General features: G+C 37.9%; 1 protein-coding gene across 5 annotated transcripts in view; it reads right to left on the bottom strand.

Annotated features, from left to right (window-relative positions):
- The window catches only part of CDH7 (cadherin 7, type 2), a 122,124-nt gene that overhangs the window by 12,567 nt on the left and 86,847 nt on the right, over positions 1-22,710 (bottom strand). For all 5 annotated transcript variants that reach the window (XM_005861552.2, XM_005861551.2, XM_005861550.2 and 2 more), the window contains 4 exons: positions 16,232-16,368; positions 14,932-15,053; positions 14,176-14,293; positions 10,615-10,866 (listed from right to left, as the gene is read on the bottom strand). In XM_005861552.2, coding sequence (XP_005861614.1) covers positions 10,615-10,866; positions 14,176-14,293; positions 14,932-15,053; positions 16,232-16,368 — 629 coding nt within the window. The remainder of the gene's footprint in view (positions 1-10,614; positions 10,867-14,175; positions 14,294-14,931; positions 15,054-16,231; positions 16,369-22,710) is intronic.

Below are 22,710 nucleotides of genomic sequence, written 5' to 3'. Positions count from 1 at the left end.
AAAGTATTTTCCCAAAGAGGGAAATATTTAACTGCGGCTGGGATTGGAGTGCAGATGTGATAACGGAGATTATTCTCAGCACAGTCAACTGATAAGCAAAGGTCTAAGGCAGTGCAGCTAGAGAGCTGAGCACGAGGAAGGAGATGAGGTGGGAGATGGAAGCACCAGAAAGAGACGGCAGGCCCAATAATCAACAGGTTTTAAGGAGTGGGTGTTAGAAAAATAATTAGAATGTTAATGCAGCAGAAAAAGCATAATGCTGCCCTAAATTTCTGGTTTTAGAACTCAGTTTCATAACATTCAAGTTAACGTTTACTGAGTATCCCGATATGGTAGGAAACAGTGCTAGGTAGTGGCAAAACTGTAACAAGAGAACCCCTGCATCCACAGAGCTCAATCTTTGTAGACGATCTGTACATATAGCATAAATCATAATGCAGTTCATGTACGAAGGTACAGAGATACACAGGTGTAAAGAAACTTGCAGGCCAGAATGGCAGCATTCTCCCCAAACTGAGAGAAATAAAAGAAAAATGGAGAAAAATATAAAAAATATCAAACTAGTGGGCCCCTTCATTCTCAACTTCTCGGGGATCTGTAACAGACATATAAAACGGAACATGGTTTTTGCTTAGTCATCTTCAAAGTACGCATTTCAGTCCTTTCCTAACCAGCTTCCTAGAGGTTAACCATAGCATCATTGGCCCTACAATTAAGAAGCCCTTCTCTCCACTAAACTGCTATCAAGTGTCTTGTCTTCTTAAAAGTCATCCAGATTTGTTATAACATAACTTACAGTGTAGTTCTCAGCTCAGCACCTCACTGTCACCCTGAGTCCCCTGCACTGAGTTCTCTATGCTTGCAAATGTCAGAATTCTCAATATCCAATTTTGGTACCCATCACCATGCAGAAATCTGTGGATGTGGTACAAAATGATACCACTGCTAGATAAAGCTACTGAAAGAGGGTCAGTTTCCCTTAATGCATTTAATTATGTTTTTACATATTTCAAATGTTGAGTCTGGGATTCATTTAAAACAGCTCAGTCATGTGAGCTATCAAGCCACTTCCTTTCTACCCTAAAAAAAAATTTTTGTTTTAAGACTGTGTATGTATACCTGTTAAATATCACTTCCTTACATTTATCCCGTTGTTTAGAGATTGACACCAAAAGTGTAAAAGCTCAATTTTGTTTAATTCAACAATATTTTCTACTGACCACTGATTTGCTAAAAGTATAAGCCCTATAAGGACAGTGGTTTTTAATCTGCATAGAACAATACTTGATGCTAAGTATGCATCCAATAAATATTTATTAAAGTCCAGGCAAGGTTCTGTGACTGAAGATATTCTTGCCATTAAGAAGTTCAATATTTTGCATAGGAAGAAATAAATTAACTATTATATAATGCACTAACTATATGGTAATAAACCATATGCTAGGAGAATATATATGGGAAGTATGTTCTGGCCAGGGTGCTCAGAGAAATTTTCATGGAAGAAATCGCATTGAGGTAAAACTTGAAAGATGAGTGAGCCTTCATCAAGAAACACTATTTTCTCTATGGTCTATATGAACTATCAGAATTTCTTATTAGTCACAAAAGGTATGTCTAACTCTTTGTTAGGCATCAGCTACATGTGACCATTTTGAATTGAGATATGCTGGAAGCATAAATACACATGTGAGGTTGAAGACTTAATTTTTATAAAAACTTGAAATATTTCTATTGCATATATGTTAAAATAATAGTTTGCTTATACTGCTTTATAGTTTGCTTATACTGCTTTAAAGAAAATATCACTAGCATTTACTTCACTTGTTTCATTTTTGCTAATGAGTATCCTTGAAAAGTTTAAATTACATATGTGGTTCACACTTTTTAATCATGATATATTTCTTTTGGACAGCGGATCAAAACAAAGATTTAGAAATACTAGAAAAAAAATTTAATTGCATATGGTCCTAGGGAATGCTACTATAAAACTGTATTGCCAAATGACATATTGAACAGCGAAACAGCAATTACACTACAATTACTACTGCATCTATAAGGTGTTAACTGATATGACCTTTTCTAAATGAAAAATCTGCCAGCACAATCAGTGTACAATTTCAGCAATTTATTATAAATAATGACACACATCAGTGTGCAAGTAGAATTTAACCTTTTGATAACTTTCTATTTTTTAACTCTCTGCTGTTCTTTTCTATAATGTTAATTTGCATAAATATTACTAAAAGTCAGTTTACTAAGGTGATGTACTTTCTCTCCACCTGCCTCAGTTTCCTCCTCTCTAAAATAGATATAATAAATAAAACTTACCTCAAAGGAACTACCCCATAGCAACTTAATAAAGATTAAGTGGATTTATAGTATTTGTAAATTGCTTAAATAGTGTTATACTTAGTAAACATTATTTGGTTTTGTTAAATTCAATTCCAATTCCTTGGGCCTTGCTAAAATTTGAGTCACAGTTGACAGGAACAAGCTTTACCATAGACTTGCATGTGATTTTGCTAACTCCCTATTGATTTAGCTAATTATATATCTATTCTATTTATTGGATGATAGGATAATGAAAAACAGAGGTACTGAGTCTATTCCAAGGCAGTAAAATAAACAGTAGAGTGTGATAAATACCCAAATTCATCCCAAAATATTTTTCCTCCTATATGCTCTATGCTAGGCTCTGAAAATAAATTAAGATCACAGTTCTCAAGGTGCTTTATTTGTGTAAAGCAAACAAACCTATTTACAAATTGTGATATGTGCCCCAAAGGTTCTATGTAAGAAGCAGAGATATATGCAGATTCCTAGAAACAGAAGGCCAAAATCTGAATTTCTCCATATGAACCCACTATATTATTTATAGTCACAAGGGTAAGTAAATATTTGTAATTGATAAAATGCAAGTAAGTGATTAAAATAAATTAGATGATATCATTTAAAACTTGAACTGAATTTTAACAAAAATTTCTACTGCATTTTTTTTCTATATTTAGAACGAGTCTAAAAATTATACATTCTCATTTTTCTTTTATGAGCCCTTATATGGCTTCAGGGCTTATTAACCTGTGCCATTTGCAAGCTTGCATCATAGTTTTTACCAAGCAGGAATAGAAGGGACTTATCTCAACATAATAAAGGACATGTATGACAAACCTACAGCTAGCATTATACTCAGCAGTGAAGAGCTAAAAGCTTTACCCTTGAGATTAGGAATAAGATAAGGTTGCCAACTATCACCATTTTATTCAACCTAGTACTAAAAGTTCTAGCTACTAGTACATCAATCCAAAAAGAAATAAAAGGCATCCTAATTGGAAAGGAACGGGTAAAGTTATCATAATTTACAGATGACATATTACAGAAAACCCTAAAGACTCCACTATAAAAACTATTATGACACAAATTCAGTAAGCTTGCAGGATACAAAATTAATATACAGAAATTAGTGGCATTTCTGTACACTAATAATGAAATATCAGAAAGAGAAATTAAAAAAACAATCCCATTTAAAATTGCATCAAAAATAAAATGACTAAGAATAAACTTAACCAAGGAGGCAAAAGATCTGTATTCTGAAAACTGCTGAAAAATACTGATGTCAACACAAATAAATGAAAGGATATACCATGTTCATGGACTGAAAAATTAATATTGTTAAAATGTCCATACTACCTAAAGCAAGCTACAGATTCAATGAAATCTCTATCAAAATACCAACTAGAACAAATAACCCTAAAACTTATGTAGAACCACAAAAAACTTGGAGTAACCAAAGCAATCTTGAAAAAAAAGTACAAAGCAGAGGTAACACATTCCCTGATTTCAAACTGACATAGATCAATGAAAAAGAATACAAGGCCCATAAATTAGCCCACACATATATGGTAAGTTAATCTATAGCCAAGAGGTGTTAATATCCAAAATATATAAAGCACTCATACAACTTAACATAAAAAAATCCAATTAAACAGGCAGAGGACCTGAACATTCTCCAAAGAAGACATACAGATGACGAGCAGACAGCTATTCTAATAAAAGCCTATGTGGTTGTCACGCCTTGACGCAATCACTAGGAGGCTGCGTGCGCAGCGGGCATGCGGGGACTTGACCAGGAGGTGCATTGGGGGAGTGGATGGTGGCTACCGCTGCCCAGGGCCAGCCCGAGGCTCAGGCAACCTCGTGGCTGGCAGCAGCAGAAGCATGATGGGGGTGTCACCTTCCCCTGATAGCCTACTGCAGAGGGAGGCCAGAGGCAGCAGCAGTGAGGGGGTGATGGGGGCGGTGCCTTCCCGATTGGCTGGTCGCCTCCTGCAGAGGGAAGCCAGACTACGGCTTAGGCCCGCTCCCTGGGAGAAGTGGGCCTAAGCCAGCTGTGGGCAAACTACAGCCCATGGGCCGGATCCGGCCCGTTTGAAATGAATAAAACTAAAAAAGAAAAAAGACCGTACCCTTTTATGTAATGATGTTTACTTTGAATTTATATTAGTTCACACAAACACTCCATCCATGCTTTTGTTCCGGCCCTCCGGTCCAGTTTAAGAACCCATTGTGGCCCTCGAGTCAAAAAGTTTGCCCACCCCTGGCCTAAGCCATCAGTAGGACATCCCTTGAGGGCTCCCCGCCCACCCAGTGCATGAATTTTTGTGCACCGGGCCTCTAGTATTAAATGTTCAACATCACTAATAAACAGAGAAATGTAAATCACAATAGGTAACACCTCATATCTGTCAGACTGCCTATTAATAAATCAGCAAATATGTGTTGGTGAGATTGTGAAGAAAAGGGAACCCTCATGCACTGGGGGTAAGAATATAAACTGGTGCAGTCACTATGGAACTACCATATGATCCCAAAATTCCATTTGGAGTAGTTACCTGAAGAATACAAAATCAGTAATTTGAAGAGCTATATGCATCCTATAGTCATTGCAGCAACCTGGGTATCTCCTGATAGATGAGTGGATAAAGAAAATGTTATATGTATACATACACACACACACGGGAATATTACCCATAAAAATATCTTGCCATTTGCGACAACATGGATGGACTTAGAGGAATAAATAAAATAGAAACAGACTCATAGATACAGAAAACAACACACTGATGGTTGACGTACAGCAATGGGTGAGAGGATGGATGAAAAAGAAAGGGAGTAAGAGGTACAAACTTTCAGTTATAAAAACATACGTCATGGGAATGTAATGTACAGCACAGGGAAAATAGTCAAGATTGTAGTAATAACTTATATGGTGACAGATGGTTATTAGAATTATTATGGTTATCACCTTCTCAGGAATATACATATTGAATCACTATGTGGTACACCTGAAACCAGTATAATATTGAATGTCAATTATACTTTAATAATGCTCTTGCCCTACCTCCAAAATCAGGAGTCCACTGCGGGAGATAGACGAAAGATGCTCCTGGACTGTCATGAGGCCCATAGGTACCACACTCAACCTGGACTCAGAAGCAAAGGAAGTGAGTATTGAATAGAAAATGGAGTTACCACTTGCTAGTAGTGGTGAGGGAGATTCAGGCAGAAGGAGCAAGACAAAGCAGGCTGAATCTAAGAAAGATCAACCCATGTAGTCTGGGTCAAGTACACTCTGAAAGAAGATAGATAAGGTTGAGCTGGGAGGGAACAGCTAGGTCACAGAATGCCAGTGATTTCAGTCTTGGGAAGCCATGGGAATCTTACTTTAAGCTGAACTGGGCCACACTCATTTTCTTTCAAAGAGCTTGCTCTGTGGCAGGCTCAGTTGGCTGGAGCATCGTCCCAGACACAGAAAGAGCTTCCTCTGTGGTACTGAGGGATTGGGATGATAGAGACTGGGGAAACTGCCATAATGCAGGAGGGGAAAAACAGAGCCTGGATCAAATCGGGCACAGCATCAAGGGGGAGAAAGGAGCAGGTTCAAGAATGAACAAGTTAAGTTAGCAGTGCCTGAGGACCAATTGGCTATGGGGGATGGAACAGAGGAGGAAGTAAAGCTGCGTCCACTAAAAAAAAACACACAAACATAAGTAGGAACTAAATTAGGGAAAGAGGTAGGAATACAGAAAAATGGTTCAGTATTTGACAATTCTACTAAGATTTCTAATGTCAGCAGACCAAAGACCACATCTATCTAGATCTTCCATGAAAGAGCCTAATCAGAGGTTTGCAAATCCTGCTTTCCATGCTTCATGACAGGGAAAAGTTTAATTATTAAAACTGAAACAAGTATTGCAAAACTCCCCTTCGTTATATGTAAAAATTGGAAAGATTTTTCTGTGGATCTCAAGTTAAAAACTGACTGAAGCAAATGGCCATTTTGTGCACAAAGACAACTGGTACACGTCAGCTGTACTGACGTATAATCTCAAATGTAACACACACCATTCTCAACATGTTCTCTCACAGCTGGAAGGAACTGGAGGATGCTTTAAATTAGACACTCAGAGTTAACCAAAGGAGTGGTAAAGCTACTATGTGAAACAGATCAAACATATTGTTGCCTCTAATTTGTCAGTACCTGGACCACATACCCACACACTTACAGGCATGTCCCAGAGGCACACGGTGTCTCATCAGAAAACCCACAGGGAAATGTACCTCAGAAAGGACATCAAAAGGCAGTCTCATCTGTGTTTATCCTGGCTCCGACACTCTGTATCTTTGTGCACATAACCTCTAATTTATAGTTTTCTCATATAAAAACAGGGCATCATAATAACACTAATATCTGTCCAGGAATTGCGCTATTAGAATTAGATAATACTTATAAAGCACCTGGTTAATGTCGAGCACTTAGTACAAGCTCCTTAAATGTAATTCATTTTGTACTGTGCTCTCACTTGCTTGAAAAATGAGCACAACTTCTGTTGCCATAAATTAGCCACTGTGGTCTGCCCTTCATGATCAGTGGGACTGCTGTGACAAATAGGTGCTATGGTTATACATCACGATGGGCACAATCTTTACCAGTGTTATCACTTTTTCTCAGCAATGGAATATATTTTCCAGTTAGGTACATTATATACTATCACTCACATAACCAGGGTTTTTTATTCCTGTTGAACAAAATCAAGAGGGTCACAGTAACAGGGAAGACAGCTAAACGCCATCCTGGCAGAGCTTGAATTCCACGCAGTAAACAGTGGTCCCACAAATGCCTTATTGAACCTGACGCTGGGCCAGTCTAACTCATCACAGCTGTGTATGAAGAGCCAAAAGTAGGAGGGAAAGTTATAGAACTTCAGTTTCAGTTACTTGGACCTATAGGTCCAAATAAAGACTAAACAAAACTTAATATAATAAATTCAGTGATAGTTTTAGTGAACAGCACAAAGCTTCATGCAGATTAACAAAGAATCTAACTGTCATGTTCTCTGAATAAATGTACATTGTTTAATATTGAAACCATATTTTAAAACAAAACAACAGAAAATTCTTTATTTCTGAGTATTTCTTAAAATCTACTTAAGTAATAATTTAATGTATCAGTTGTTCATATAATTTGGTTTTTCTTAAAGGGCTTTCAGCCTGGTTGAAAAATAACCAACAATTATTATAAATGAAATTATGTATTTTGCCCTAACTCAAACAGCATTCAAACATTGGTGAAGTTTTAATACATGAAAATCAACTGAGGCATCTGAGTGATGCCTTCCTATGAACCTTGAACATAACAATGTCTCCCATTTAAGTTGTATTTGGTATAAATAAAGGAAGCCTGTCTTCAAATTTGGGGATCATCTCTTTCATTTAATAACTCAGGGGTGGGTAAATTAGAGAAAGAGGGTAAGAGCAAGAGGATGAGAGAGAAAGAAGAAAAGAGTTAACCCACAAAGTAGAATACAGATATGTGAGGACTCACAAGTCCAGCTTCAGATACCCTGGACTTCAAATCTTGAGACAGAAGAACTACATGTAAACAACAGTTTTTATATTTGCAGTGTGTATGCCCTTTGCCCTTAAATCAAACAGCAGTGACTGAGCATAAGGAGACCTAGAATCTTATGCCTTAATGCCACTAACTTTTATATGAACTCCTGGAAATCATCTCCCCCAGTGCGAAGTGCAGGGGCTTGAGCTGGAATGGATTTCTGGGATGCCTTCCAGTACTGACATGCTGGAAACGTCAGAGCATCTCCTTCTGTCACGTCACAAGTAGCTTTAATTTGTCACATCCCTGGAACACACACTGGGCATGCCGGGAAGCAGGCATCTAAAGCCCAGATGCTTCCCCCGTTTCACCTTTAAATTAACCTGATCCTCAAGTTCTTCCCCATTCCCACCTCTTCACTTTGCTCTTTTCTAGCAATATTTGTTCAGAAGCCTGAAAAGGTTTGAGTTAGAAACCCTGATATGTAGTGGCTAGAAATAAGATTCACACCACTTGTTGAGGTGTTTTAAAAAATGAGTCATTTGTGCCCTAGAAGTCAAGTTCCAAATCAGGCTGTGCACTCCCTCTGAGTACTGTCCCATTAGCTTCAACACCTATCGTGAAAACCCAGAGTTTATAATAGAGGAGACAGAACCAAAAGAGTAGAAAAAAAGTCCTGATTGTGTCTGCTTCTAAAGACAGGAAAAAAGGCATAAAGAGACCCACTTCTGAACTGAAATGTTAATGTTTTTACAGACTGATTACTGGGCAGAGAGTCCTTACAGGAAAACGGAAGCTGTAGGCAGAAGCTTCTGGTTCCAAACAGTATTTGTTTTGATTTATGGGACATAAACTCCTGACCCTTAGAAATGGAAGAAGCATTCCTCACCTGGTGTCTATTTAAGAAGAAAAGTTCAAATTTAACAAAAAGAAGAGTCATACTGAACTGTATTTTCGCCAAATCCCGAGAATATTATGCTAATATTATGACGGTCATATGCAAGATTGAAATCTAAAACTCTATTTCACTTCCTGTAACCAGTAGGTAATGATTATTAACTAATTAAACTCATCAAGCAACCTAAATTGCAAAGAACCCCTAAGTCACTGGTGAAAATATTTTCTAAAAAAATGAAGCTATCATTAGATAGACAGCCTTAAAAAACTCAAAAGTTAATTACCTGTTGGGTATGATTAAATTCTGGGGGTTACATTTTTTTCTTATTCCTTTGAAGTGCAGTATCATCTAAATTTTCTGTGATGAACTGGTCAAGTTCAAAGAGAGTCATTCACACACCATCTATCCCACCTTTCTTCCTTGACCCTTATTCTGAGCTCAGAATATCTTAAATATCTTCTCTTCTAGGTTATTCAACTATTACAAAATAAATATGCAATTTACATCTTTACTATTATGTATTGGAAACTGGTAGAACATTCAAAATAGTTTTCAATGGTTCCATCTTTTTCAAAATTTATTCTAGTCCCTCACATTCTAATCAGGCCGTAATTGGGAATTACTTGCCATTTCTAATTTCTGCCACCTGCATGAAGCTATATGAGAACATAGTTAATTCCCTTTTAGATTTATTTGGCTAACTGAAGTTACTGAAGATAACAACTTCCATCTGTAATGACATACTTACAGTATATTAGTAAGTAAGGTTTAGGTTGCTTAATAGGTTGAGAACTTGCTTCATCGGTAACGTTTAAAATTTATGAAATGTTCGCTCTATGGAAGGCGCACAAATTACCTCATTTAATTTTCACAACCCTATGAGTCTAGTTCTAATACCTGTCCCTTTTAGATTAAGAAGCCAGCCTTGGGAGAATCAACGTTCCCCTGGTGAAGAAATAGTGCATGTTGGAGGCAGTAATAAAAGCTAGGTATACCTAAGTCCAAACATATTTTTTAAAACATTACACAATGATGACTCCCATTGCTAAGTTCTGTTTCTACAACACTATGTTATAACTGGATTTAAAAATTATATTAAATCCCAAGAAAACACATGGTAGTCTCAGATGAAATATGAAATGCCTGTTGTCCTTGCTGTAGGAAGTTAAACACTGTGAAGGGGAATGTAGCTGAGGAATAAACCCATTACCCCATGCCCACATTGGATGTCTCCCAATTTTTAAAAGGATGCTGCATAATCCCTTATAAAAATGGCAATTCTAATATGAGTTATAAATCTAATTTCACCACACAGTAACCATGGAAAAGTACCATTAAATATGTTAGTTCTTCTTGAGGAATTATCACTTTTGCACTGATGAAATTGCAGGCTTTTAAAATTGGTAAATAATTATAAAATCCACCTTAAATCTTTTCTGAAAAGAGCTAGGATAGAAAGCATAATTTCTAATATAAGCACATTATCAAAACAACATAGAAAAATTATCTCGAATATATCTCCTCTGCAGAATATTCTAAGGCAAACAGGTGACCGACCTTGAAAAATTCAACATTAAACATAAGCCATGTATCTTCACTGCTGTTTTAAAAAAGAGACCTGACATTTTTTTCTGAGTTACATTTTTAAATATACCACTGGAAAGTGTAACTAGTGATCATGGGTTGCTCAGTGAGCAAAATACCATCAAATAGAATATTTGCATATGTTCTTGAAAAATATACTTAAGAGGGATAGAGGGATAGAAAAGAGTTGTGATGTGGCTGTGACTGCTCTTACAGCACAAGCACTGGAAACAGCACCTACCCAGTAACGTCAGGACACAGGCGAGGATTGCGATCAGGGCTCCGGTGCTGAGGCCGGCAGGTAGGACGTAGGCTTCAGCGTTGCAGGTCTGGGCTATTCCATCTGCATCACAGTCACAGACTCGAATGGTGAGGGTGTTGGTGCTGCTGAGTGAAGGCGACCCGCTGTCCATGATGAAGATGGGCAGATAATACACAGACTGCTCCTGCCTCCGAAAGCCATTCCTCCTGGTGAGAATGGAGGCCGTGTTGTCTGGGAGGAAGACAGCAGAGCTATTAACATGTGATTTCTGATGGAATCAGTCCTGCCAACTTTCATCTTACTCAAGTCACTCTATTTAGTTTCTTTGGACAGAGAATCATCCTATATAATAAAAGCCTAATATGTTAGGTGTCTGGTCATCTGGTCGGCCATTCAACCAATCAAAGTGTAATATGCTAATGATATGCTAAGGCCGCTCAATGGCTCGCTATGACGTGCACTGACCACCAGGGGGCAGACGCTCCAACCGGTAGGATAGCTTGCTGCTGAGGTCCAGCAGGTCGGGACTGAGCGAGATGGGCTGGACACACCCTGGTGCCGTCCCTCCCAGGCCCCGATCCTGCACCTGTGGGGTCCCTCGGCCTGGCCTGCATCCTCTCGCAATCCATGCTGAGGGACCTTACCTCCCCACCCCGCCCCGGAGTGCACGAATTTCATTCACCGGGCCTCTAGTATTAATATATCTGTCATGCTAGACAATTAAAATCAAAGATGCAGTTGTAAAGTAAAATTGAATATAAAAAAGCTTATTATTTCTAACCTGCAACTTTGTAAGAATTACATATATCTTTTTAATTATCTTAAATTTCAGACCATACACTTACAGGATGATAAAAATTAACAGGTTAAGTATGTTAGGAGCATCATCAGATAGCATAAATGAAATTTCAAATACATTCCTCAGCAAATTCCAAACCCGTTACAGAAACAAGTGAAATAAGCTACTCTAGTTTCATTTGAATTGAGTGTGTGCATAACTATTCAAAAAAGGAATTATCTTATAGTTTTTAACATTCATATTGGTATACCAAAACCCATATATATATAAACATTTTGTTAGTGATAAAATAGGTCATTTGTGTTTAATTTATACTCAATGTTTTATTTCATCTAAACAATTATAGTAATTATGAAACGTTTAACAGTGATCAATAACGCGGTATTACAAAACTGATTTCTATACCTGAAGTAGATTTGTTTAACTGCTAGCAATTTATGCAGTTAACTTGTCTTAAGTAACTAAGAATTTATGTGGTTCTTTAAATTGACAGCAATTAATAAAGGAAAAGAAGGAAAACCAGGACCATAGTTTCATCCAGTGCTTTAATATATTGTTCATTTCCAAGCTGTCAAAAAGATGCTTATCCAGAGTTACCATGAAAGAATAAACAATATTCTAAACAGCAAGCTCACATGAGACTGCATAAAGTGTATAACATGCAATTACAGATATGGCAGGAATAAAACTTTAATTTTCAGGTTTTACCTGGTAGCTTTTATTTATTTATTTATTTATTTATTTATTTATTTATTTATTTCTTAATATATTTATTGATTTCAGAGAGGAAGGGAGAAGGGAGAGATAGATGATTTCAGAGAGGAAGGGAGAAGGAGAGAGAGATAGAAATATCAATGATGAGAGAGAATCATTGATCGGCTGCCTTCTGCACACCCCCCACTGGGGATGGAGCCCACAACAGAGGCATGTGCCCTTAGCTGGAATCAAACCCGGGACCCCTCAGTCCACAGGCTGACGCTCTATCCACTGAACCAAGCCGGCCAGGGCAACCTGGTAGCTTTTTATGTACACAAATCTTATTTTAAAACGATAAATTTGAGAGGTGTTCATTAAAAAACTATATATGGAGTTGTTGAAGAATATTGCCTTGACAATGTTTGTATACAGTTAACAACACATGTGCGTGCACACACAGGTCTATGTCTTGTCCTCCCAATCATTCAGATGTTATAGTACTTGATACACAAAGTTGTTCATTAGTAACCTAACGTGCCTGATGTCAAATAACACGCTCAAACACACAATGAATTGAGGAGCTCATACTGAAATGCCCAATATGTAAGATGAGAACCCTGTGTTCCAGAAAGAGGTCATAAAACTCATCATGTGTGTTATGTGCTTCCTAAGATGGAAGCTGATGTAAGAACTAACATGTTTATCCCTTCATGTTCTCTTTCCAGGTCCAGGGGAGGGAGCTCTGGACTTGACCTGGGGAAATCTTTCAATTGTGTCCTGAAAATCCAGACACTTTAGTGCTCATGTTGCCTCCATTCACGGTGGTCCTGGGGGGCGGGGGGTGACACACGCGGGAAAGCCTCACACACTTCTTGGGAAGGTCACAGACTCTCTGCCTTGTGCTGGATGAATGGAAGTGCTGAGCACTGTCCCCACCAACTATGATTAGATCAGAGAGTCTGGGATTCCTCACATGGATAATGTTCTGTCTTTTCTGTTACTCAGGGGATATGACAATGTTCTTGAGCAGAGAAGGGAATCAGAATAAATTATTATTTCACAGTGAATTTTTCAAACCAAAGGGTTTTTTGCACTGAAGAAGATAGTGGCTTTAGGTAAAAGCACTTATAATGTCCACCTTCTGAGAGCAGGTCTTTTTAGTTAAGCCAGGATTTGACTAGTAAATCTATTTCTACATTTTTTTTTCCTGAAACCTGGTTCACACATTCAATCTGAAATAATTACATTTTCTATATTGTTGGGGAATACTTTTCTTTATATTGATATTAGGTACAAATGCTCTTCCTCTGCTAAAATAAATACCTTGAATGAAAACACACATGAATATAAAAATTTGAATTTACACGATAGCAGGTTCTCATGCTTAAAGTTATTATAATTTATACTGTCTTTATGTCCACAATTATATACATTTAAGCAAAACCAGAATTTATTTGTAGGTGTTTGCAAAAATGTTTCTATAATGACATTTAGGAAAGTGATAAGAGTTACTACTTTTGAGCAAAAGAATGGGATTTGGGATGACAGAGAATTCTTTTGTTCTTTTTAATCTTTGCACAGATCACTTATTTTAGGTTAAAATAAAATAATTTCAATATTAACTTTAGTTATTCTAAGTCAAAACTGATTTAGGTTGAAATATGTCAAGTGCAATTAGTATTTTCCTGATGTCTCAAGTCATACCTGTGCAGGACAGTCCTAATTAAGGCATTTAGCCAGCCCTCAACCGATTAGATCATTTAAGGAGCTTGGTAAACAAATAAGGAAGCAAATGTCTAGAAGAAAATGACAGAGAGAGATGGATCTGGCTTCCCCCTATTTGGATTTAGGCCTAAAATTATTTAAGTAGCAGCTTCTTCATGACAGTAAATCCATAGATAAAAATTACCTCAGGGGCTTATTGCCCTTTAATTAATGTCCTTGCTGGGGAAAAAAAAAGTCCATAATCAGCATTCCTGAGTGAGCCAAAGCACTCGCTTAGAGTTTGTACCTGCTGCCTCCACCGTCACAGTGACAAACCTTACCTTTGTTATCTTTCAGGGAGAAGTTGTGGTTGTTCGTTGCATCAGTGGTTAGGCTGAAATAAAACTGGTGTCCGTTGGACGGCTCATCTCTGTCCACTGCACTGATTTTCTGGATAACCTAGGGCGAGGAGGGAAGCATGAGGGCACAGTGTGCAGGACAGAGCAGTTTTGCACCATAGAATAAGCACTGACTTCCTCAATGAGGTGGGAGCTGGGGGCAGATGTACCAACGTGAACCCAGTCTAAAAGGGCTCTGAAAAACAATCATGTCCTTTTCAGAGCTTAGATTTGAACAAACCTTCGTGAACCTCAGAAATGAGCCAACTAGTTATTCCATCCCGGAAAGATTGCACAACCCTGGACAACATGGATGAGTGGAACAAACCACACTGGGATGAAACTACACTTAATTCTCAGAACTTCAAGGCACTGAGCCCTCCTGTGTAAGGTGGGAAACGGCCCAATCAAGCTTAATAGGCTCTATTCCTCCGTTTGTTAAAGGAGGTTAAGCCCTTAACCATTAGCCATGACTTTCACAATGTTTACTTTTCTTCCTGAGGAATTTTCATCATCCCAATGAAACCACGATTTGAAAGTTCCTTTAATATTAGTTTATGCTACACATCAAAGCATTCGTTGTGCTGAAACATGCTGATTATATTTTATCTTACAGCTGGCAGGATTTCAAAGGCAACCACCGCTGGCTCCTTTGAAGGAAATGAGAAACCAGAAGCATGGTGCTCAGAAGCCTCTCACCTGCCCCGGCTGGGCATTCTCGCACACGGTGGTCTCATAGTCCATGGCGAACTCGGGGGCGTTGTCATTGATGTCCAGGATCGCGATGGTCACGTAGCCTCGTCCTACTTGAGACGGATTCTCTAATCAAGAGGAAAAGCTTTTGTCACTTACTCTGGGTAGAACTGTTATTCCACTGCCTTTCACTCAGTAAAAGGGTTTTTACTCAAACTTTTTAGTGTTTCCTTTTACTCATAAAACTCCCATTAAAAATAGTTGAAATCAACTCTAATTATTCACATATCAACCCTAACCCTTTTTAATCTCTGGCATGGGACTAATAGCAGAGCTGTGGTTGGGACCAAGGCGGTACTAGATATAGGACTATTTTGAAATCTACAAAGGACTTTACTTAAATAAAGATATAACTGTTGTAAAAAATAAGTACAATTCTAATAAGAAAAAGGTCAGGCCTCAAATAAATCTGGAATCATACCATTATAGACTTTAAAGGGAGCTACAGAATATCATATAACTGAATGTATAAAGAAAAAGGTCAGGCCTCAAATAAATCTGGAATCATAACATTATAGACTTTAAAGGGAGCTACAGAAACTCTGATCCAATATCATATAACTATGATAGATAGATACCTGTTAGAAATATAGATAGTATACCTGTGTATTTTTTAGCCCCTGGTAAGTACTGTTGAAAGTATGTTGTATGAACCTAGTATTTTATTATTCTTTGATGCTAGAGCTCATAATTGAGAAATATAGATAGTATACCTGTGTATTTTTTAGCCCCGGTAAGTACTGTTGAAAGTATATTCTATGAACCATGTATTTTACTATTCTTTGATGCTAGAGCTCATAATTATTATGAAGATAAATATATATTCTATATGTACATAAAACAATGCATTATGATTATGCACTGTTCTTTTAATGCTTTTCATATTAGGGCTAAAATGAGTTTATTATCACAATATGCAAATCTGGCATCTTAGGTAGAGAAATCAATTTACTCATTTTGTAAGCTACTTGACCAACTCCACATCAGCATAAATGCAGCACACGAAATATGACCACAAGACAAGACGCTCTGTGAGGATGATTCAGGCCCACTATTTGATAGTCATCAACTTTATAAGTATTAGCATTAAACTAATGAATATAAAATATATTTCACAGCTTAAAATTAAGAATTTACAATCTTTTGTTCAATGAAATAAGCACCTAATATAATTGGAGTGCAAATTATGACTTCATGTCATCCCATTGTCCTCCATCCTAATTCAGTTTTAAACCTTTCAACTTACGGCTCTCCATTGCCAGGACTGTGATATTATGAACAGCATTTGTCTCCCGATCCAAAGATTTGGCCGTTGTAATCACTCCACTGTTGGCATCAATGTTGAAGTATCTCTCCAAGTCTGTGTTTCTGTCAATTGAATACCTAATTGAATAAAAAACAAAGCAAAACAAACAAAAAAACTTCAACATTTATGTTTATAATTTACTAAATGTATTTCATTAAGTGCATAACCAATCACCGAGTCCTGGTAACTCCACGATCTGTCATATTAATAACAATAAATGCATGCTTAGTTTAAACTTCACTGATGTTACACTTGGTTCTTATCTAATTTCCTTGCTTTTCTTTTAGTACAAAATAAACACCTCTGTACAGTTATCTTCACAGATGTTTTGAATATGCCATTATAAACTTCAAATAAGTCTTTATTATCATTATGATGTTGGCTCCTAAAAACCATTTACAATCAATTTAGCAGCCCTGGTCATAGTTATAGGTCTCTTTACAATGAAACATACGTAGACATTTGCCCATTCATATATACTTAGTAACGTCTCTTGTGTCAAAAATACCAGCCTGATCTTAACACTTTTTTGAATGTGTATCTCTCATCCAGGGGTCTTGACCAGGGTACCATAGATATATTTCAAAGGAGAACCCCTCAAATTGCATGAATATTTTGGTGTGTAGAAGCTTTTCACAAAATATACTATCCAAACATTAGTGGGGAATCATTCTTATTGGATCTAATTTTTTGTTCCATACATAAAGTTCACTCTGTGCTCACTCTAGATTCTACTCAAAGTCTTTCTAGTTGGATGAATTAAGAGCTCTCATTTAAAAACTTCCTAGTTAAATAAAAAGTAAATAAACACACACGCAACTTAGACTAAGCCAATATTTTACATTTATATTATTAAATCAACTATTATTAAATAGAATCATCTACTTCAAGTCTACTGTACTACAAAATGCAAGACACATAAAAAGAATAGAGGAGGCAGAAAATATTAGGAAAGATAATTAACCATACAACAACAAATATTATTGTCCTTGTGTTGGAATAGGTATTTTGGTGTTGATAATCTGAAGTTATTTTTTTAGGGCTTCTATATTCTCAATGGCATATGAGAAAAGAGAAGAAGGTGGTTTGAGGAGGGGAGAGAAGTACTTTTTTAGAATAGACACACACACACACACACACACACACACACACACACACACACGGAAGTATATTGGGATTTGTGGGCATAATGTGAAAACAGTCTTTCTGTTTGCCTGTCTTGCTCTGTTCTAATGCATGTATTCGAATGTGCATAAAAGCAGAAGGTTGGATTTAACCAGTTGTGGACAATGGAAGGAGAGAGGGGTCAGAAGGAGAGGGGCATATGCACCAGAGTGATAATAATGAAGGCCCGTGCTACGTAAGTTGGTAAGAGAGAACTGGATACATAACAGGCAGATATTGAGAAGCTGTTAGTAGCATCACAAGCGTATAGATCTTTATCAGAATGCAAAATTGCTGTGGAGGGAGGTGGTGGGCAGAGAGAGAGATCCTTATTCGTTTAATTTCCCGCAGAGCTAAAGTCAATGACCAAATCATTTGCCTCTATTATCGACTGCCTTAAAGTTTCCAGGATTAGAATAAAAAACATTTGAGAATTCATTTAATGTTAAATGTCTTCAACTTCTATTCACCTCATAGAAATATCCCTAATCTTTTGGAGAACCAGTTATCACCTACAGCTCTATATATTTTGAAGAAGAATGGACACCAAAGTCTCTATCATCCTAATAGTAACCATTTCTATATCATAAACTATGTAGCACCCACTTACAGCTGTGTGTCAGTTAATAGCTGTAATTCTCACATAGGCCTCCCTAAATAGCACAGCCTCATATATACATATCTGGTAACTTGCTAATTATTCTGACATCCTTATATCTCCCTTTCGTTATTCATGCTATCAACAATTACTGGTAAGCACCTGCATGTGACAGTCTATCTCAGGAAACTAAATTTATAAATATTTTTTTAAATATAACAAATTACAATAAACAGTAGGAAACCAACACATTGCTATCCTGGAGTCTTATGAAGGAAGTCGGGGCAGATGTGGGGAGAGAATGAGGTATTGGCTTGAGAAGAGAGGGGAGACTTCAGCAAGAACAAGGAGTACAAACTGCCCGGAACAGTTGCGGTGATGATTATGTCTTCATCACAACAACTTGGGATCACCCAGTATTACAGGGGCTCCTGTTTCCTACCAACCCTCTGCATATGCAAAAGGCTAGCGTTTATGTATGAGGCATTAGTTAATGTATAAAGTTAACCTGAGAAAGACCATTTCTTAACCAAAAAAATGTGGGCACCTTTTAGAGAGGTGAGAAATGTCTCTGAATTAGAATGGGTGGGTGGGTGTGTGTGTGTGTGTGTGTGTGTGTGTAACTGAGCCAAAGAGAAGACAGGCCCTGAAGAAATTTGGGGGACCACCCTCTGCTGTTCTGGGCCCACTGGCCTAGGAATGGAGAAATGCAGTTGCCTGAGTCAATGAGAGGCTGAACAGGAAAAGGGAATGGAGTTTCTCTAATCGTGAACCAAACTTATCATCACTAGTTTCTGAAAATCACAGCCTCAAACACTTGGCCTGCTTCACCCTATGCTACAGTGACCAATTCAAGAGACCGCTTCCATTTTTTTTGCAGCAACAGCACTTAAAGCTTTGGCCTATCTGTTTACTGTGCAGACAGATCGAAACCTTGGTATCCAGCTTCAATCCTTTTCCTGAGATTCCGTAAATTACTGCAGACATCTTCAACCCAAGCTAAATATCTAAAAGCAGGTTCATCAACCTTTCCCTGAAACTGTCCCTCCTTCTAAACTTTCTCATCTTCAGAAAGTGCTGAGTGTTTGAAACGCAGTTTACTTTTGGTTCCTAATCCTCAAACAACTATGCAAGGTCATGTATGACAGAGACGTGTCATCCATTTGCCCTTAACTCTTATTAACAGAACCCTGCTTTTGTTGGAGGCAGCCATGTGCCTGCCTGAAAATCAAAATTTGCTGGTCTCCCTTGTAGGTTGGGTGTCCTTATAGTATCTAAGTTTTAGCAAATAAGATACAAAAGAAAGTTGTTGCGTTGAGCATCATGGACTATCTCCTTAAAAGACAGGAGCAAGTTGCTAATTCAGCTGGCACATGATTTCTGCCCCCTCTCCTCTATCTCACCTGGGACATGAACACAAAGGGAACATGTCCAAAAGCCATCTGGTAAATATGAGGTGATGAGTGCCTGGTGTAAGAAGCCAAGGCCCTTGATGACATTATACTGCCAAATTATCAGTCCTTGAGTGCAGAGCTCCAGACATCTCATTAGTAAGTCATTAGTGTTAAGCTCTGTTGCTACTAGCCAAGCACAATTTCTAACTAAGGCAAGCAGGCATCATTATTGCTGTATTTCAGGCCTGGACTCCAAAGTCTCACAGTTGGTGGCGGAAGGAGCCAAGATTCAGAAGCGTGTCTGTCGGAGCCATCTTTCCAGTACACACCTCAGAACCTAAAAAGGAGCTTGTAGTCCCTGCCACCTACAATTCTATGATCCGTATTCTTTGTGTTTTTTCCACTGCTCTCCTATCTAAAATCCTAGGCTAGTCAAACTGATGTATTACTTGATGAATAAAAACATCCTATGTATCTTCATTTCTGTGCCTTTCCTCACCTAGCTACTCCTGGCAATTATTTTAGTCCTACACTTCCTTGAGGACAATCACCCAGTGTTAAAGCAGCAAGCCCTTCCAAGCACGTCACAAATCATGCCTCTCTTGTACTTGGGGCCTCTCCAAGACCCCACAAGTGTGGTGGGCTCCGAAGGGTTGTCTTAGCCTCTTCTCCTACTCAACCCCCAACTTCCAGCGCCCTTGGAGCCTGGGCATCTGAGACTTAAATGCCATCTCACAAGACTGCACTCCTGTCTCAAGTCAGAGATCCTCAGTCCACAAGGGTTTGGAGCTCTGCCTGTGGAGATGAGCAAGTGGTGCAGAATGTGGTTGATTAAGTTGTGATGAAAATGAAGGCTGCCATACAACATTTGGTGAAAATGGATCAGAAAGCAGAAAGATTCAATCCTAAAAGCTAACATCTTTTAATTTTTGCCAACCCAGTAAGGCTTACTTTACAGAGATTTCTTTATCCCCAACTCATCCCCCTTCTCAAACTATCAATTTGCTGTTAAACCACACCATTGTTAATTTTGAAAAATATCATCAAAAATAAGTGTGATGCGATGTGAATAAGAAACCACAGGATTAGAAGTCAAAAGACCCTGGGATATTGGTGCCAGTGTGACGTGACTCCCTGTGGGAACTACCAGTCCCTCACTCCGGGCTCAAATTCATTAATCAGGAAAGTAAGGGAGCTGAAATAGAGATCTCCAAAATCTCTGTAAGTGTCTGACCTTCGAAAGTGTTCTACATTGCCACATAGTCACTGCATATTTTTATAACTGTAATTTCCCAGGATCAAACCAGAAATTAGAGCACTTTGTATAGGGAAATCAAGGACATACCTATCACATATTGGTAAGAAAAAAAAACAGAACAATTTTTAATCCTATCAAAGTCTCTAAAGTTGCCAGTAAGCCATTCTGTTTCAAAAACACAACAAATAAATATAATTCAAAATTGGCCCTCCCTGGTTTGTAATAAGGAATGCAAACTTCCTAAAATTCTTCAGTGCTTAAGGTACTGAACAACGGGGAGATCACAGTTAGATATCCCTGTTCCTTAGATCCTGCTACTTTCATTTTTCAAATAAATTCTTTTATTCAATTTATTTAAACTAAAAAATGAAACCAAAAACAATTCCCAAATCGTGCATAAGATCAGTCTGTATGATATGTGGATACCCCTGCATCAGCAGTTCTCAACCTGTGGATCGCCAACCTGTGGGTCACGACCCCTTTGGGGGTGGAATGACCCTTTCACAGGGGTCGCCTAAGACCATCGGAAAACACATATATAAATTACATATTGTTTTTGTGATTAATCACTATGCTTTAATTATGTTCAATTTGTAACAATGAAAATACATCCTGCATATCAGATATTTACATTACGATTCATAACAGTAGCAAAATTACAGTTATGAAGTAGCAACGAAAATAATTTTATGGTTGGGGGTCGCCACAACATGAGGAACTGTGTTAAAGGGTCGTGGCATTAGGAAGGTTGAGAACCACTGCCCTAAGTGATCCTTGCTAAACCACCATGAACTGGACACTAGAAATTCAATAGCCAGGACCCTGCCCACTGACCTACAGTACTAACCTGGGCTCTCCAGTCACCATTTGTTTTCTCTGTTTCCTTATCTGCAAAATGAGAACGTTTTGCAAAATAATTTCTCATTTCCAGATTTAACATTGGGTTTTAAATAAGTTTTTGTGTAAGATCTCTTGAACAGCTAGATAACAAGAGGGTTGGGACCACAACTTACATATCTGTATAGCCTCAGGGTTCTGCACATCTGCCACAAAACAAATGCCTGTTATTTTCATTGCTGCTTTTAAATACACTACGGAGATCAATTTAAATGCTCTTTATTCATATTCACAAGAAGCATTCTTATCGCCTGCCAGGCTGTTGATATGCATGTCAAGGTTCTCAAGTAGAATGTTCAGGTGAGTGGGAGAAATGAACACAAATGTGTCCTTGCTACTCTCAAAATGACAAAAGCCCATGGAATAAACATGGAGAGTAGAATGTTCAGGTGAGTGGGAGAAATGAACACAAAATGACAAAAGCCCATGGAATAAACATGGACAAATCTGAACAATAGATATAGCTCAATCATTTGAGTTGAATCCTTAACATCTCAAAAAAATTTGTGCATGTGTCCCGGTGTTGCTATAAGGAGTGCTCAAGTTTTAATACAGTACTTGCTAAAATCCTGGAACCACATATTCTAACTGTGTGATAAGGAGCATGTTTATTTATAACAAAGGAATGGAAATCCTTGCCTTAGAGGAATTTAATGAGAAATAAATTCCTTCAGCATAAATTACTGAGTTCAGTGCTTGGCGATGTCTCTGTTCACATTGTCACCCGCCTCTTCTGATAATGGCAACTCAGTTTTCCTTTGGGGATTGAAACTTTCCCAATGTTATGCAACCTTAATGGCACTCAAAACCAAGATGCCCAGACTTCCTGAGTAAGAGATGGACACTTTCACTAGGAGAGGCCAAGAAACTTTGCAAGATATGTGAGCCTTAAACAGAAGGTCACTGGATAAGAAAAAAGTTGGCACACATCTCATGGCCACATCCACAAAGACTGAATGCTCATTCTTACTGTTCATAATTATAGACAAACCTTACTTTCCTCATATCTGAAGACTGACTATCCATTTTTTCTTTTCATTCTGTGAGTTATCCCCAATTATTTCAATGAACTCATTTTTCTCCACTTACCTATGGCCACTTTCTGTTG

This window comes from Myotis brandtii, unplaced genomic scaffold, assembly GCF_000412655.1.
Source record: "Myotis brandtii unplaced genomic scaffold, ASM41265v1 scaffold154, whole genome shotgun sequence".
Classification (NCBI taxonomy): Eukaryota; Metazoa; Chordata; class Mammalia; order Chiroptera; family Vespertilionidae; genus Myotis; species Myotis brandtii.
Note: the sequence above shows the minus strand (reverse complement) of the source record. Positions and strands in the feature narration are given on the sequence as shown.